Source organism: Onychomys torridus, chromosome 5, assembly GCF_903995425.1.
Source record: "Onychomys torridus chromosome 5, mOncTor1.1, whole genome shotgun sequence".
Classification (NCBI taxonomy): domain Eukaryota; kingdom Metazoa; phylum Chordata; class Mammalia; order Rodentia; family Cricetidae; genus Onychomys; species Onychomys torridus.
In genome coordinates this window covers 31,497,959-31,515,980 of record NC_050447.1, presented here as the reverse complement: position 1 = coordinate 31,515,980, position 18,022 = coordinate 31,497,959, and the positions used below count along the sequence as shown (strand labels likewise).

At 41.4% G+C, this 18,022-nt stretch overlaps 1 protein-coding gene across 4 annotated transcripts; it reads right to left on the bottom strand.

The window, feature by feature from the left end:
• Positions 1 to 139: 139 nt before the first annotated feature.
• LOC118583455 (chemokine-like factor) lies at positions 140 to 17,492 on the bottom strand. 4 transcript variants are annotated; one of them, XM_036186788.1, is made up of 4 exons: positions 17,309 to 17,490; positions 10,123 to 10,281; positions 2,837 to 2,932; positions 140 to 320 (listed from the first exon to the last, which is right to left on the bottom strand). In XM_036186788.1, the coding sequence occupies exons 1-4, from the start codon at positions 17,336 to 17,338 to the stop codon at positions 192 to 194; spliced, it is 414 nt and encodes a 137-aa protein (XP_036042681.1). In that variant the 5' UTR covers positions 17,339 to 17,490; the 3' UTR covers positions 140 to 191. The 4 variants fall into 4 exon arrangements, with proteins under 4 accessions (XP_036042681.1, XP_036042682.1, XP_036042685.1 ...); XM_036186789.1 differs by lacking the exon at positions 17,309 to 17,490 and adding an exon at positions 17,029 to 17,300; XM_036186790.1 differs by lacking the exon at positions 140 to 320 and adding an exon at positions 2,222 to 2,580 and having other exon boundaries at positions 17,309 to 17,492.
• Between the last annotated feature and the right edge of the window lie 530 nt (positions 17,493 to 18,022).

Genomic DNA, 18,022 nt, shown 5'->3' with positions numbered 1-18,022 from the left:
GGTCTGTCAATCTGTAACATTTTCTCAATTGAGGTTCCCTCTTTCCAAAGGATTCTATCTTGGGTCAAACGGACATAAAACTAGCTGGAACACACATTGAAATTAAAAAAAAAAAAAAAAAAGAAAGAACTGCGGAAAATACATGGAAGAATGAAGAAGTATGTTTAATAGCTAGTAAAAATGAATACAAATTATTGACTTTCATCTTTGCTGTAAGTAGAAGAACTTTTCCGGTAAGGTCCACTTGGATTGAAAAGAAGTTTTCGGTACACCAGGGCACAGTCAGCAATAGCACATATTGCTGTCAGAAGACAAAACACCTGCAAACAGAGACACTGCCATCAGCTTCTGTCACACAAATTCTCAGGGAGCTGCCCACTAGATTTCTCTCCTGCCAGGGGACAGAGCTTGCTCTCTGTGCTGCCATCCAACACTAATGTGGAAGGGACTTCAGAGAGCACTGCTAGTTTCCCCCATACCTCTCCACAGTAAAGGAAACAGTAAGTGCAGTGAGTAGAAGTACCCTTGAGGTGGAATGGGAGTTGCCTCTTCCTCCTGATTTGCTCTGGCACACATTCTTTAAAGCTCTACTGACTGGATTTAGCCGCCAATCAACATTTCTCTCTTTAGTGGTCAGCTGTTTGATTTTTCTATCAGCATCCTTGACCAGGTAAAGAGTTGGTACTGGCAGCAAATTAAGTCCTGGGGACCATAGTAGTGATACAAGTTTTGTAGGACTGGAGTGATAAGATGCTCCACAGTGGACACTCAAAGGCTGGGCAACATCTATGTAAGGCAGAGGGGTCTAGACAGGACTGAGGAGCTAAAGGGAAATAGAGCAAACTGCAATTCTACTGCCAGAGAGCTAGGGCTCTTTCTTTTCTTCTGGGCTAGGCAGCCTCCATTAATGGCTTATCTACTGTCGGCTTTCCCTTGTGTTAGGCTCTAAGCAACTTGAGGCTTGTTGAGTCCCATCCACCAGCTCAGTAACCACCCTGAAGGAATACATAGTCTCCATTGTGAGCCACATAATTAAGATTTCCAAGAGTTTCATTTAAAAAGAAAAAAAAGTGAAGTTATTTTAATACATTTATTTAGCTCAACTTATCCAAAATATTATCCCTTTATAAATCATTGCTATAATAAGTTATTAACAAAACATTCTATGTTCTTTTGCAGAGATAATACAATCTCTGAAATTCAATGCATATTTTATATTCAGAGCTTATCTCAAGTCATACTAGCCCTATTTCCTGTGCTCAGCAGCCATATGACCACTGGCTCCTGTACTGGATAACAGTTCTGTCTTCTAAGCACTTACCCAATGACTAAACGAAAGAAGAACTCAGTCAATGAATTTGAGTCCTATCACTGGTTCACCTTTTTCCATACTAGATAGATAAAATTGTCTTTAAAACAATTGGGGGAGATTGGAATTTCAGCATACCTCATTTCTAGAAAAATTATATAAGCTATGAAGTGGCTTAGTGCCTAGAGGAGTTGAAACCCAGAGTTCCGACAGACATGGCGAAGCACCGTCAATTCTATGTAGTCCTTGCAAAGAAAGAACCAGGAAGCAGGAAGGAAAAATTATCCAATTCAGTTCTTTAGATAAGAGCCTAGAAAAGCCAAATGACCAAATCTCAGAAAAATACTAGCGCTCTCTCTCTCTCTGGATTCCCACCTTAGACGCTAGGTAGCTGTTTTGAAATTCCTTTGGATTTCTACTGTTCTACACAGAATTGATAAGTCATTTATATCAGATATTTTAAAGGAAATTATTTAAAAGAGATTTTTCCCCCACATTAAAAAAAATGGGTTTTATGTGTATATTGGAAGAAAATTGGGCTTTGTTTGAAATTTTAGGCAGTCTGACAATGGAACAACTATATGAGAAGATTAATGTTGATTGAATTATGTACATTCTTCTTCTTCTTATCCTTATTTTACAATTTTAAAAGATAGTCAATTTAAGTGCCAGGATAAAAATTTTAGAAAAACTTGTTAAACCTGTTAAAATGAAGTATAGAGAAATTCAGATTCAGACAGAAGAAATTAAGAGTGAAGTTGTTTCAGGATTGGATTATAAGGTTACAGAAAGAAAGCCTGTTTTCACACAATTACCCTTAATTTATCTGATAACCATACAACCGCTACCTGGTCAAATGAATACACAAAATATTTGGACTGCAGTTGACATGTTAGACTTACGAAGGTTTAAGGAGGCAATAGTATCTTATGACATGCATTCCCCATATGTATAATGAAATGACTGAGCTCTTCCATTTAGGCTTGTCAGGATCAAGTCCAACCTAACTGACTTGCTTCTCTGTAAGCAGTCCTCAGAATAGCCCTTTAGTTGCAAGGTTTTCAACCACATCCCTTGCAGTAAGGAAATCTATTATATTGCATCTGAAACATTATGGGAATATTTGGTCTCACCTAACAAGTGATGTGAATCTTTTAAAAGAAGAGCTAGAAAACCCATACTCCATGTTTCTTTCTTTTTGTTCAACATCAAGTTTCTCAGAGCTAAGAGTTGTAGCTGATTCTAGCAGCTTCTTACAGTCTGGTACATCCCTGTAAGAAACATGTAGGAACCTCTTTATTTGGATAACTCCAGTATGAAACCATGTCTAATTATGCTAGTCAGGGAATGCATCTACTCACACAAATTATAAATCCAGTAGGCACTGTATGCCAGTTCAGGAGTCCCTGGCACAAATACAGTGCAGCTTGCTTGTATCATATTTCCAAATGAATTCACATTTTGATCAAACCTGAAGAAACTTGAAAGATGTCCCCCACCTCCCACACACATACATACACTACTTACTCCTCCAAGGATTGCCATTGTTGAAGGTTTTGGTATCAGTGCCAACACAGACACAACAAGCATGAATAATGTTGCTACTATTGAGTTGGTAATATCCTAAAAACACAGAATAGAAAAGACAGCTTATTATCAAAGACCACCAAGGCTGGGAATACAGCTCAGATCTAGCATAGCTCTAGGGCCTGGCTTCTTCCATGCCTAACATCTTGAGGTTAGGGGAGAGAAGACCAACAAGTACTGCTAAAAAAATATGGGGGCAGATCCCTAAAAATTTTTAAAGTTGCATTTTATTTGATGTAGCACACATCGCTGTCTTTTTGGAAACTAAAATGCTACAGTAAAATAATGCCTATATATTTGCTCTACAACATTCCTAGTGGGTCTCATATATCATATCAATCATTTAATTATTTAAGCATATATATGTATATACATATTCACTTAACATAGATATAATTAGAGGGAGAACTCATCTGGTTTGGAAAAGCAGATAATTATGCTAAAGATTTGGAGTACAGAGGGTCTTCTATGAAGCTGGAATGCTTATTTTTTAATAGGAAATGTGGAATAATTGGCTATCAAATAACTGTTACTAAAATGAAATTAATAAAACTGAAGCCAGGCCTGGTGGGTCATGCCTTTAATTCCAGCACTCAGGACTTTTGAGGTTAGCCTGTTCTACACAGAGTCCCAGGCCAGCCAGAGCCACATAGTATGACCCTATAAAAAACTAACCCCCCAAACTGAAAACAGCCTATATTTAGAATGGTAATTTCCGGGATGAACCTCACCCACATTTGTAATGCAGTGGCGTGCTAAATTATTAATAATTTTCCCAATTGAAACATTTTAACAAGAGTAATTTGTATTTTTAGGTGGATGTGATTGTAGAAAAGGATAAATTGTCCTTATCATGGAATGGAACACTTGCAATAATTAGGCAGGAAGAAATTAATGAAGAAATGCTAGATTCCAAAAGAAAAGAAGTTAAGGAAAGAAAAAGGTTTGACTCTAAGGAAGGAAGACAAAGTTGCAGGAGATAATGAGTTGGCTGTCTTGGGCTAAATCCCCTTTGCTCTGCTTCAAGGCAGGCCCCACTACCTCAGTCAGGCAGCTGTAAACAGCTATGAATTAGGCTATAAATGTCCTTGTACAAAAGTGGTGTTCTAGGGAGTGTGTAGAACCATGGAGTATGAGGAGAGGACAGGCTGGGAGAGGAAGGCACGCTTATCTCAGAATATCTTTGCTCCCTAGTGGAAGTTTAGAACATTGTGTTTGTTTATTTTCAGGCTATAGCCCAAGCTGGTGTGGTACTTATCATGTAGCACAGACTGATCTCTAATTCAAAGACCTCCTATCTTCTGCATGCTAAGATCATATGTGTGAGCCATCACACCCAACTTAAAACACTGTCTTTATATTGAAAGCTCAATATGCAGCCAGGCATGGTGGCATAGGCCTTTAATCGCAGCACTTGGGAGGCAGAGACAGGAAGAAATTTCTGAGTTTGAGGCAGCATGGTCTATATAGTGAGTTCTAGCACTGCCAGGGCTACTGAGGCCCTGTCACAAAACAAAAACATAAAACCCCAAACCCTCAATATGCTGTTAAATGGAATGCAAATTTAATTACAAAAAATGGAGATTCTATAGTAATTTTTAACCTAAGAGCCCTGGGTTTGTGCCTTCATTCATAATCTGTCAAGGAGTGCTAGAGAGGAACAGAGGCCTGGTCTACAGATTGTGTCAGGGCATGGATACAGATGGCAGATCTGAGGGCAGACAGGCGACCAGTATCTTCGAGTGAGGGAGCACTGGTTATAGGATATCAGTGTTTATCATCCCCTTCTGCTCCTTATAGAGCAGCTGTGGTACTTAGACGGTTCACTTTAACTGTAGTGAAGCCTCTGGCAGCTCTGCTACTCCACCCTGTGGGGGCCCCGTTATTACTACCTGTGTCCCTGGGATTTCCTCAGGAAATAGGAAATTAGGCAGTGGTGGCCTCCCCATTATAAGCTGCCTCTCCTTTCATGCTTGGTCTCACAACCTTCCTATTATTACCTGTCACTCATGGAAAGCCACTCTGGAGCAAGCCCACCGGGCCCTTCTATGAGCACAGCTGCTGGAGAATGGGGTTACACATTTCAAGACTTTTTCTTTCCATCTGTATGACATTATTCACTGTTCTTTTCTTCATGAAATGCTCTCCTGTCTGGTGTCTGTGACATTGGGCCCTCTTGGGTCCTCTCCTTTTTCTGGCCACTTGTCTCCACTCCCTACATTCTCTCTGAGCTCAGTTGCCAGCACCTGGTACTGACTCCCAACTGACGCTCTAGCTTCTCCTCCCACGCTGAAGATGTTATCAATAGGCCCCCAACTCCTCGGGAGATCCGACACTCTTTAATCCATTACCCCATTTCTTAGCCTGTTCTCCCACCTCAGCATTCTCCCAATTACACTTGGGAGGCCGAGGCAGGAAGAGTGAAAGCAGAAGGCCAGGCTGGGCTATAGGGTGAGTTCAAGGCTAGTTTGGGCAACATTAGTGAGACCTTGTGTCAAAATAAAAAGTCAAAGGAGATATAGCTCAGCAGTACAGTATTTGCCTAGCATGCAAGAGGCCATGGGAACAATCCCCTATAGGGCATCAATAATGATCATTTTATAGAAAGCAGAGGTTGCAACTAGTCACTAGTACTAGGAACCCCATTAGAGAACTCCCTTCTCTCCACCTATAGTTATAAACTTACTCCATGTCTCTATCATTTTTACGACTGATGATAACAGATTAAAAAGCCTCTGAGAACCACTTCCAGTTTGGGGTTTATTTTAAATTTTTATTATGTTATTATTATTTTGAGATAGGGCTGGTCTCTAACTCTCTGTGTAGCCAAGAATGACCTTTAACTTCTGATCTTCCTGCCTCCATCTTCTGAGATGTTGATTATAGGTGTATGCTAATATATCTAGGTTCTACTATGCAGGGGATCAAATCCAGGGCTTTGTTTATGCTTGGCAAGCACTCTACCAACTGAAGTACACACCTTCAGCCTGGAATGCTCATCACTTGCCTCCAAAGATGCTTCCAGAAGGTACCACTTAAAAGCATGTTTCTGGTTTGGGAACAGCTCTGAAGTACTGTCCCCTTAATAGTAGTTAGCAGCTTGGATGTAAGCATTTCAGAATCCAAGAAGACATGACAAGTGCAGCAGAGGAGGAGGTGGCAGCCACCTGTCTAGACAAAGAAGTGAAGGAGAGTTGGGGGCACAGAGGATACCCACCAAGACAGGATGCTGGGATGTGACTTCAGAGAAAAGAAAGAGGTAAAGTTTGATCAGGTTTTGCTAGTACTAGCTTTGTTGTGCCTGGGCCATATAGACGTCAACTAATAATTTCCATTTGTCTATTGTGACAGCTCTGGTAGCCACTGGAGCACTTGAGTAGACAAACATTTCTAATGCTATGAGTCTGGCAGTTGAGGTCCAATATTATCAAACATGGCTCAGTAAGATCAGTTGGAATTATCACAAATGACTACAGAATTTTCAAGTATGATCAAATTGTATTTTATTGAATGTTCTTAAATAGTTTGACTTTCCATTTTGAGATGAGGGATAGGCAAGGATAGTTCCTTGTTGTACCTGCTTGTCTCTGTCTCCCAATTCTGAAACTATACCCACACGCATTTAAAAAATGGGGTAAAACATCATAAATGGAGAAAACTCAAAGCAATTCCATTAAAATCAGGAAGAAAAGGTTGTTCACTCCATATCTATTCAATATAGTACTTGAAGTTTTAGCTAAAGCAATAAGACAACTAAAAGAGATCAAGGGATACAAACTGGAAGAGAAGAAAGCAAAGTATAGCTATTTATTTACAGATGATATGACAGTGTACATAAGTGACCTTAAAACTTCTATTAGGCACCTCATATAGCTGATAGACACTTTTAGCGAAGTGGATGAAAGATTAACTAAAAACCAAACCAAAACAGCAGCCCTCCTATATACAAATGACAAATGGACTGAGAGAGAAATCAGGGAAACAACACCTTTCACAATAGCCTCAAATAATATAAAATATCTTGGGGGCAACTCTAACCAAGCAAGTGAAAGAACTGTATGATAAATCTTCAAGTCTTTAAAGACAGAAATTAAAGAAGATATCAGAAGATGGAAAGATTTCCCATGTCCATGGATCAGTAGGATTAACATAGTAAAAATGGCCATCTTGCCAAAAGCAGTCTACAGATTCAATATAATCCTCATCAAAATTCCAACACAATTCTTCACAGACCTAGAAAGGACAAAACTCAACCTCATATGGAAAAACAAACAACCCAAGATAGCTAAAACAATCCTGAACAATAAAAGAACATCTAGGCTGGGCAGTAGTGGCTCACGCCTTTAATTCCAGCACTTGGGAGGCAAAGCCACGAGGATCTCTGTGAGTTCCAGGCCAGCCTGGTCTACAAAGCAAGTTCCAGGAAAGGCTCAAAGCTACACAGAGAAACCCTGTCTCGAAAAACCAAAAACAAACAAACAAACAAAAAACAAAAACAAAACAAAACAAAACAAAAAATTTCTAGAGGTATCATCATCCCTGATATCAAGTTGTACTACAGAGCTATAGTAATAAAAATCACATGGTATTGGCATAAAAATAGGCATGTTGTTCAGTTGAAGTGAGGACCCAGACATAAAACCACACACCTATGGACACCTGATTTTTTCATAAAGAAGCCAGAAATAACACTGGAGAAAAGACAGCATTAGCAACAAATGGTGCTGGTCAAACTGGAGGTAGGTATGTGGAAGAATGCAAATCACCCTGTACAAAACTCAAGTCCAAGTGGATCAAAGACCTCAACATAAAACCAGATACCCTGAACCTGATAGAAGAGAAAGTGGGGAATAGCCTTGAACACATTGGCACAGGACACAACTTTCAGAACACTGATAGTGCAGGCACTAAGATTAACAATTAAGAAATGAGACCTCAAGGTGGGTGGTGGTGGTATACACCTTTAATCCCAGCACTTGGGAGGCAGAGGCAGGCAGATCTCTGTGAGTTCGAGGCTAACCTGGTCTACAGAGTGAGTTCCAGGACAGCCAGGGCTGTTATACAGAGAAAGCCTGTCTCAACAACAACAACAACAACCAAATGAGACCTCATGAAACTGAAAAGCTCTGTAAGGCAAAGGACACCATTAATTGGACAAAGCAATAGCCTACAGAACAGGAAAATAATTTTACCAACTGTACTTCTGATAGAGGACCAATATCCAAAATATATAAAGAACTCAAGAAATTAGGCATCAAAAATGCAAACAATCCAATTAAAAAAGGGGAACAGATCTAAACAGAGAATTCTCAATAGAGGAATCTCAAATTGCTGAGAAACACTTAAAGAAATGTTTAACATCCTTAGCCATTAGGGAAATGCAAATCAAAACTACTCTGAGAGTCCATCTTATACCTGTTAGAATGGATAAGATCAAGAACACAAGTGACAGCTCATGCTGGAAAGGATGTGGAGCAAGGGGAACACTCCTCTATTGCTGGTAGGGGTGTAAACTTGTAGAGCCACTTTGGAAATCAATATGGCAGTTCCTCAGAAAATTGGGAAGCGATCTACCTCAAGATCCAGCTATAACACTCTTGTTCATATACCCAAAGGACATTCCATCCTACTACAAGGACACTTGCTCAATCATGTTCATTGTTGTTTTATCATAATAGTCAGAAACTGGAAACAACCTAGATGTCCCTCAACAAAAGAATGGATAAAGAAAATGTGGTAATTTACACAGCCATTAAAAAAATGACATCATGAAATTTGCAGGCAGGTAGATGGAACTAGAAAAAAAAACTCCTGAGATAACCCAGACCCAGAAAGATAAATATGCTATGTATTCACTCAAAAGTGGATATTAGCCATTTGTAAATGATAATCAAGCTACAATCTGTAGACCCACAGAGGTTGAGCAAAGAGGAGGGGTCTATGGATAAGTAGAGATGGTGCCTTCGCCCCTATGTTATAGTCTTTTTGGTATGGGAAGGTACTCTGCAGGCTATTGAAAGAAGAATGTGACACTAACCCACCTATAAAACCTTTTGATCTACAATTTGTCCTGCCTGCAAAATATGCCAGGGCAATGGTGGCACAGAATGTGTGGGAGTAACCAACCAATGTCTGATTTGACTTAATGCCCACTCCACAAAAAGGAACCCACACTGCTTGGGTAACCAAGAACCTGAGACTAGATAGCTCAAAGACCTAGGGTCTCTAACAAACACTATTTGTCTTAAAAACAACAACAACAACAACAACAACAACAGCAACAACAACAACAACAACAACAAACCAATGTCTTATCTAGTCATCATAGAGAGGTGGCTTCCTCTGGGAGCAGACAGAAACAGATGCAGGGACTCATGGCCAGACATTATGCAGATAGAGAATCTAAATTGGAGGTCTCCATCAAATCCCTCTCCTTAGACAATCCGAAGGAAGAGGAGGCAGAAACATTTTAAGAGCCAGATGGGGATGGAGGATACCAGGAGAACAAGGCCCTCTGAATCAACTAAGCAAGGCACATATGAACTCAAAGACTGAAACAGCAAGCACAGGGCCTACATGGGTCTGCACCAGGTCCTCTGCACATATATTATATATGTTAGATTAATATTTTATGGGATTCTTGACTATGAGAATGAGTGGGTTTCTGACTATTGTACCTGCTCTTGAGACTCTTTTCTTCCCGTTGGGTTGCTATGTTCAACTTTGATATAATAGTTTTTACTTCATCTTAATATATTTTATTTTGTCATGTTTATCTTTTAGAAGCCTGTTCTTTTCTAATGAGACACAGAAAGATAGTGGTTTGGGAGGGGAGAGGAGGTGAGGAAGAATTGGGAGGAGTAGAATGAGAGGAAACTATTATCAGGATATAATGTATGAGAAAAGAATCTTTTTAATAAAAGAAAAAAGGCAAAAGTTAAGAATATGCTCTAATTTATTAACATGGTTCTAAATTTGAATTTCTTTAGAACATTCATACTTAAGAGAATTCTCCAAACAAAAAGGTCAGCCATACCTACTGGTAGGGGCAGTAAAGAGAATTTACGTCCTGTGGCTGCCCTAGATCCCTGATAGCCTTCCCCAAAGACAACATGGAGCCCTTAGCAGTGAGCAGAGATCACCTTAAAGATTTAAGAGAACCAAGTAGTTGATTACAGTGTCTTTCTATGGCAGGAAAGAGTTTAAAGTTGAAAGTGATCACTTACAAGCAAAGGCCAAAACAACCATTTCATCACTTTGTCAAGTCTGCACATATACAAAGCTATGAAAAAGAAAATAATGACGAGTTCAAATCCAGTGATAACGATGTATGGTTCAGGGGCTTGTGCAATGATGAAAAATGTCACAGATGCCACATTTACTCCCTAGAAGAAGAAACAACAATTTAGTCACTGATCATACAAGTTAAAGCTATAGAAACAATTGGTTTACTTACTGTCGGGTGTATGTGTGCATGTGTGGTACTGGGGATTGAATCCAGGGTCTCATGTATGTGAGTGCTATACCATTGAGTCACATACATCCCTAGCTTCAAAGTGATGCCTAAAAACAAGTAAGAAAGACTTCTGTAAGACACTGTGGACATGAGAGGTATGACTAAGCATGTGGGCGTTGACTTCTGTTTGTGTTTTAGAGGAGTAAGTATACTTGTCATTTCCCACATCTGTTCTTATGATCTTTTCACGCCTAGTGTCTCCACTGCCACCTCTTTCTTTTAAGTTGTCTTCTCTTAAGATACCCTCTCCCCACCACACACACAGCCCTTTCCTTTCATCTTCTCTAGAAAAACCTTGTTCTTTTCTTTCCTCCCCTGCTTCATGTTACTTCTCAAAAAGGTCTACATTCTGGCTGCCTAGAATTCCTTACCATTCAATCTCTCATCATTCCTTAACTATTAGTAATTTGTAATCTAATGTTAAATTTGAGTTGAATATTGCCACGAGGGCAAAGGTGAAGGGGAGGTGGGAGTGGAGGAGGTGGAGGGGATGGGTTTAAACATACTGTCAGAGGAAAAATAAATCTGATGTTTAAGAGTTACTACTCAATGTACATTTTTATATACTTCCTCTTACTAAATATAATACCATTAGAATGAAGGGATAGCTAAAGACTGGAAACAACCTAAATTATGTCAATTAGTGAATGGATAAAGAACACTTTATCAGAGCTGGGATATAATTCAGTGAGAGGTATGAGGTCACTAACCTAGCATATGTGAAGGCCTTTGTTAATCTCCAGCATCCCCCCCACATACACACATGAGGGAGGGGGTGTCAGGGAGATACAGGTCTACCCACTCATACAATAAAGTATTAACAGCAAAAAGAAGGAAGTATTAATATGGCTATACTATTGACATATGATGAATAATTATGATGAATGAAAGATGACAAAAAGAGTATACACTATATGTTATTTATAGAAAGTTCTAGGAAATGAAAGCTTATCTTCAGTTACAGCAAAAGCTATAGTTGCAGAAAACAGAACTATACTTTATAGAAAATATACAGAAAGCAGATGAGTTGACCTCTGGGACTAGATTAGCTAAAAAGAACCGATTGCCAGGGCCATGAAGGACATTTTAGGGGTTTTAGGGTATTAATATGTGCCATTTAACCAGGCATACTCCAAGAAGTACATTATTGAGTCATTTTCTTGTGAAAATTATCATAAAATAGAGATACTAAGATGGCTCTGATACTACCAGGTGACATAAGCTCATGGGACCACTGCTGTATAAGCAAATAACCCACACCTAAGATGGTGTGCCATGTGTGGCTGTATTAATTATCCTGATTATGGTAATAGTTTCACAGGTCTGTGTCAAAACTGATTAAATGACATGTCCAATGTAAATGCTTGTGTCTTTTCCATCAACCACCATAACACAAACTTCTAGAATGTAAATTTGGTCATGCACTTCTTCATCTATTTAAAAATCCCTCAAGTCTGCATTCTCTACAGTTGAGTCCCCATCTCACCATGTGTCCAAGTTCTAGGAGTAAGATACCGTCTACTTCTCTGGCAAAAATGCACCTCTCAGTTTATACATGAAAATTCCAGGGGCCACTCGTCAAGCCTCATTGACCTTAGTTGTCCCTGGTGTTGGATGCAGCTGATAATGCCCTCAGGTTTCTTCAGTCAGCTTCCAGGACACTGTGCACTTGACTTATTCTACATCCCAAATGGCTTCTTCCCATTCTTTGCTAATTCTGCTAGAGAACAGAGTTCCCCACTCTCAGATTTCATCCATTCTCTTATCTGTCTTATCTACATTTCTTTCTTGATGACCTCATTTGCCACTAGACTTCAAACATGTCGACTTCAAATCTCTCCACCAAAATCCAGGTCCGACTCCCCATTCAATTCTGCTTACCAGTCTTACAGAGATCTCTAATATAATAGTGAATTCAAAGCTGAATTTCTGGTCCTCCGCCCACACTTGCTTCTCCTGCGGGCTTTCTGACACCAGTGGACAGCAAGTCCACTTTTCCACTTGTATAGACCCCAAACTGGGTAACATTGGACCCCTCCCTTTCTCTTACCCCATATCTAGGGCCATTAGCAAATCTTGAGCACCTCTGACTTGAAAGTCCAAAATGCTCCCAAATCCAATTTTTTTTTGGGGGGAGGGGGTTGTTTTGGTGATGACAACGGCGTCTGACTACGTCACCGTGGCTAGCCTAGAACTCCCTCTGTAGACCAGGATGGCCTCAAACTCACAGAGATCTGCTTGCTTCTGCCTCCCAAATATTGAGATTAAAGGCAATTACCACCACGCCTGGTCAAAATCCAAAAATTTTGGATGCTGTATATGACACCTGACCTCAGGTGGTTCAATGTACACAAACGTTTGTTTCCTGTATGAAATCACTAAAAACACTGTCTGCTACCCCACAGGCTATGTGTAAAAGGCATACATAAAACATAAAACTGAATTCAGTGTTTAGATTTGGATTCTATCTCCAAGATACTTCATTACATACACATAGATACTCCAAAATCCAAGACAGTTCTTGTTGCAGGATATTTGATCACATTGTGAACTCCCAGATTTTGCTAATTAAATAAAAATCAACCTTGGGTCAAGAGGCAGAGCCAGCAACTAGTTGACAGGAGGTAGCTATAGAGAGTTAGAGGGAATCTGGAAAATGGATAGAGAAATGCACAGGAAGTAGCAAAGAGGAACTTTTGAGTTTGGTGCAAGGGAAGCTCTGCTGCTGGGTTGCTGGCTAAGGAAGAAGGTCTGCTGATTGCTTCTTGGCCTCTCTGAGCTAGGAGGTTTTCACCCGTGCATCTGACTCCCAAGTCTTTATTAGTAAAATAGAATGATAGAGACTTAGTTAAAAACTACATTTGGAGGCAGACGCAGTTCTGGTGGGGTAAAGAAGTCCAGCCAGTCCTGGGCCTGAGCAGCAGAGCAGTGATTGAGGAATCACAGTCAGTAGCTGAAACAGCAGTAGATTCAGGTGCAGCTGCTGTACTGATGATAAAACAACAAATTCTGATCTTAAGCATTTGGGATAAGGGATCTGTATACCCCAAATATAAATTTGCTACCTACTGTGTGACCACGAGCTTTCCTATCCATGGCATTCCCCCTTGCTTACTCAAGTTCACGACTGCTGGCTGGCTCCTTGCTCTGTCTTGACCTTGCCATAGAACCATTACTGGATTTTCTTCACAACATATTCTCATTACTAACTGCTTTATCTCAATTAACTTTGACAAATACCATCTCAGCGAAGTTCAAACTTGATCACCCTACAACTATAATCTGCAACCTTCATCAAACTTCTCCTCCCCTGATACGTCCCATAGCATTTATTCTTGGGATGCTACATAATGTACTGGGCTTGACTCTGCCTCCCTCCCATCCCGATATATAAGTTCCACAATGCAGATAGGAAGGTGTTCAGTAAATATTTATTAATGAATACATGAAGCACCATTCAACTTCTTTATTGTTTACTACTAAGATTCTGAAGATTTTCTTGTCACCATTCCTTTATTTAGGTGCCTCTCTCTTAAGCCTAACACTAGGCTCTTCTTGAAGGTTTTATACTAGCTATCTTCTGGTTAGATGTCTCACTTCTGTGCCTGTGATGGCTATTTTTGATTGTCTATTTAACTATATCTGGAATGAACTATAATTCAGAAATGGAGGGCACACTTGTGGTCTGGATCTTGAGGCAAGAAGACAACATGCTTTTAATCTAGATCTTGAGGCTAGAAGGCACACCTTTAATCTGGGCCACACCTTCTTCTGGAAGCCTATATAAGGACAATGGAAGAAAGAAGGCAGGGTTTGTTCTTTGCCTGCTTGCCCTCACCTTGTCAGCACACCCAGAAGACCAACAGAGATACCCAGCCTCGTGGGACTGAGTAGCTACTAGATTCTTGGACATCCCATTCACAACTACCCATTGTTGGACTGCAGCCTGTGAGTCTTTCTAATAAAATCACATATATTTGAATATTTTATGCACACATTTTATATATTTTATACACACACACACACACACACACACACACACACACACGCACTCCATAAAAGTCCTGAGACTCTAGAGAACCATGACTAATACAGTGCCCTACCTTCACCCTATCACATATTATAACCATTTACTCCTGTGTTTGTGTTCTGGACTAAATGGAAGCATGACTCATAGTCAAGAACTTTTGTTCTGAGCCTGGCATAGGCTTTAATCCCAGCCATTGGGATGCCGAGGCAGGCAGATCTCTGAGTTCAAGGCCAGCCTGGTCTACAGAGTGAGTTCTAGGTCAGCCAGAGCTGCACAGAGAAACCCTGTCTCAAAAAACAGAAAAGAAAAGGAGAAGAAGAAGAGGAGGAGGAGAAGGAGGAGAAGGAAGAAGAAGAAAAAGAAGAAGGAGGAGGAGGAGGAGAAGGAAGAAGAAGGAGGAGGAGGAGGAGGAGAAGGAAGAAGGAGGAGGAGGAGGAGGAAGAAAGAAGGAGAAGGAGGAGGAGGAAGAAAGAAGGAGGAGGAGGAGGAAGAAAGAAGGAGAAGGAGGAGGAAGAAGAAAGAAGGAAGAGGAGGAGGAGGAGGAGGAGGAGGAGGAGGAGGAGGAGGAGGAGGAAAAGGTTTGTTCTGGCAGTTGGTGACATGGCTCAGTCAGCAAAGTACTTGTTGTACAACTTACATTTAAAAAACAATGCTGGGCATGGTAGAGAACACCTACAATCTGCCTGTAATCCTAGCACTGTGTAGGTGGAGATGGCAGGCCTCTGGTGCTTGCTGGTCAGCCAGCCTAACCTGACTGGCTAGCCCAAGGTCAGTGAGAGACCCTGTCTCAAAAACCAAGGTGGGCGGCTCCTGAAGAGCACCACCAGAGTTTGACCTTTTGGTGACTAAATCCACAAGTTTTATGATTCAGGGACTTTTGTCTTGGTGACTAAGTGGAAGAATTCTGTGAGTTAGGAAATCCAGTTTTGTCTTGCTTCCTCTTTAGTCTAGCTACTAGTCCAGAATTTGGAACACGTTAAATAGTCTGTTTAAATATTTATGTGTATGCCTCATGTGTGCAGAGTCTATGGAGGCTAGAAGAGGGCATCACATACCCTAGAACTACAGTTGCAGGTGGCTGTGAGCCACTCAACATAGGTACTGGGATTGAACCCCCAGTTCTCTGTAAGAACAGTACCTTCCTGTAAGCACTGAGCCATCTCTCCAGCCCCTCACACTGTATATAATATAATAAAATGTCTCTTGTGAACCATAACTTACAGCTATTTCTCAGAATCACAGATTTCCGACATAGGGAAGATTTCATATGCAATTTATTTTACTCATTCACCTGAAGTTTGAATCTCCTTTACAAAATCCTCACCCATCTTCATCTGTGCTTTCTGTTGCCTGGGAAACACTGCCTTCTCTGGTGGCCATTTAATTTTGGCACACTTTTTTAAAAAAGTAATTTGTTTACTTATTTTTTTATTTAGCCAGCATGTATGTCTGTGTGAGGGTGTCAGATCTTGGAGTTACAGACAGTTGTTAACTGCCATGTGGGTGCTGGGAATTGAACCCAGGTCCTCTGGAAGAACCGTCGGTGCTCCTAACCACTGAGCCATCTCTCCAGCCCTTGGCACCCTTTTAATATAAAACTCTTCTTCATGTTATGTGGAAATGTTTCCCTTGTAATTTTTAACTATCTCGTGTCAACCCCTCGAATTTTTAAAACTATTTCCTTTTCTCTTCTCTTTCAGTTTTCTTACATTCCTTTAACTATGGTAGTTTGTGAATGAAATGAGGACATGACCCTTCCTTGGTATGGTTGAGGAGAATGGCTTTTTCTTTGTATTTGTAGATATAAGGGAAAGTACAGAGTCTTCGGGAAGAGTCCAGACTGAACTGGACCAGGAGAGAAGGGATGATGAGCGAGAGAGGAAGAGAGGGAGGAGAGAGGGCAAGCGGTACAAGAGAGGAGCTGAGGACCCGGAGAGCCAGCTGAAAGGGCCAGTTTACACGTGGAGGGAGGAGAAGGGGGGGGGGGAGGGAGCAATACCCAGCCCCTGGGCTGGAGAGGATTTTTTAGGGTAGGGGCCGGGTGAGAAGAGCTGGGAGGGGCCACAGGTACAGAGTGAACCCTGTCCCGGGTTTCTTTGGGGCCTGACAGTTTGTATTTCTCTAATGTCCTTTCTCTGAAGCTCTGTCCGGAACTGACTGCAATGCCCTTGTTATGTCTGGAGCCCAAATAAGGGCAGTTTCCTCTTTGATCTGGGTTGAATCGCTGAGTTGCGTAACACCAAAAAGTCCTACTTACAGTAAAAGACCATCAACTTTTGTTTTTCTTTTTTCAAATCGTGTTGGAGTCTCAGTAGTGAAACTGCAGCTGCCTCTCCGGTAGGTTACCACCAAGTTTGTAAGTTCAAACGAGGGGCATTCAGGTAGATTCATGGGTGTGTCCCTACACCATCTGAAGAGGAAGCCACTCTACCCTACGGTTCTTCTCCCAGAGGACTGAGCAACAGAGCAATGCCTTGCATCTGGAAAGGCGTGGCTGGAAACAAGGTGACCGCGCAAATGCTGTCCCGGCTTCCTAACCTAGTCTCTACCACCCGGAGTAACCTGACCACCCTCCCTGGTCCTCACCAGCCGCAGCATCTTCACAAGACCTTTCACGCTCAAGCAGAAGGGCTGTTCTACGTCTTGCTCTTCGGACTCCATTTCTTCCCCCACAGACCCAACAGTCACTCTCCTTTTTCAAGACTTCTCAGTTAATTGCTCTCTCCAGGACTCGCGCCGCGTCCTTTAACTGCCGCCGCTGGGCCAGCAGTACCTCTCCCCGTCAAGTCTCGGCGCGCGTGCGCACTAGTGCAGGCCGCCCACTCCCGCTCCGACCGCTTGTCTACGAACTAATTCAAGCACAGACCTGGAGCCCCGCAGGTATGCCGCTCCTCATCCGGGCCAGCTCCACTCCTCTGCCCTGGAGCTTTCCTGTAGAGAAGCGTTGTTGGAGTAGGGGGAGGAAGACCCAAAAATGGCAGCCCCGCCTCCTTGTCCTTAGGATTTCCCTTGGCCACTTTGTCCAGAGCGGCCAGTCACTCCTCTGCATTTTTTTGGTAGCTCCTCTACATTATAAGCACATCCCGCGGGAAAACGTTGATTCACTGGTAATGAGTTAGACTTAGGAGAAAGAAGTTCCGGTGTTCTGTTAGACAGTCTGATTGACTGTGGGTAATGAGAATGTATTGCTTTATTTAAAATTAAAAGCTGTTACAAGAAAGGAATTTGAATTTTTTTTTCAGCACAGAAACTATTCCGAAGAGACAGAGTTACCCTGATATGAATATTACACAATGTGCACATGTAACGAAACATCACATGATACCTTGTAAATATGTACAATTATGTATCAGTTAAAATAAAAATACAAATTTACAAAGCAAGGATCTGTCTTCTTCTCTCCTTGCAGGGTCCCCAGGGTCTAGGGCACTCATCAGTAGCTGTAGATATGTAACCTGAATTTACGGCCTGGTCCTCCTAGTCTGGTCTTGCTCTCAGGACATGCGCGTCTAAGCTCTTTTGCCTTCCGCTGCTGTTAGCTGTCCCACAACTAGAACAGCCTTCCGTTTATAAAGTGCTC

Bases quoted from the DNA above. Each gene is read 5' to 3' on its own strand.
- LOC118583455 (XM_036186789.1), bottom strand. From the start codon at position 17,103: ATGGAGTCCGAAGAGCAAGACGTAGAACAGCCCTTCTGCTTGAGCGTG. The intron at 2,933-10,122 runs GTAAGTGATCAC...CTGTGTTTTTAG, and splicing joins GGTTGTTTTGGCCTTTGCTT to GATATTACCAACTCAATAGT. The intron at 321-2,836 runs GTAAGTAGTGTA...CTCTGTTTGCAG, and splicing joins CAATGGCAATCCTTGGAGGA to GTGTTTTGTCTTCTGACAGC.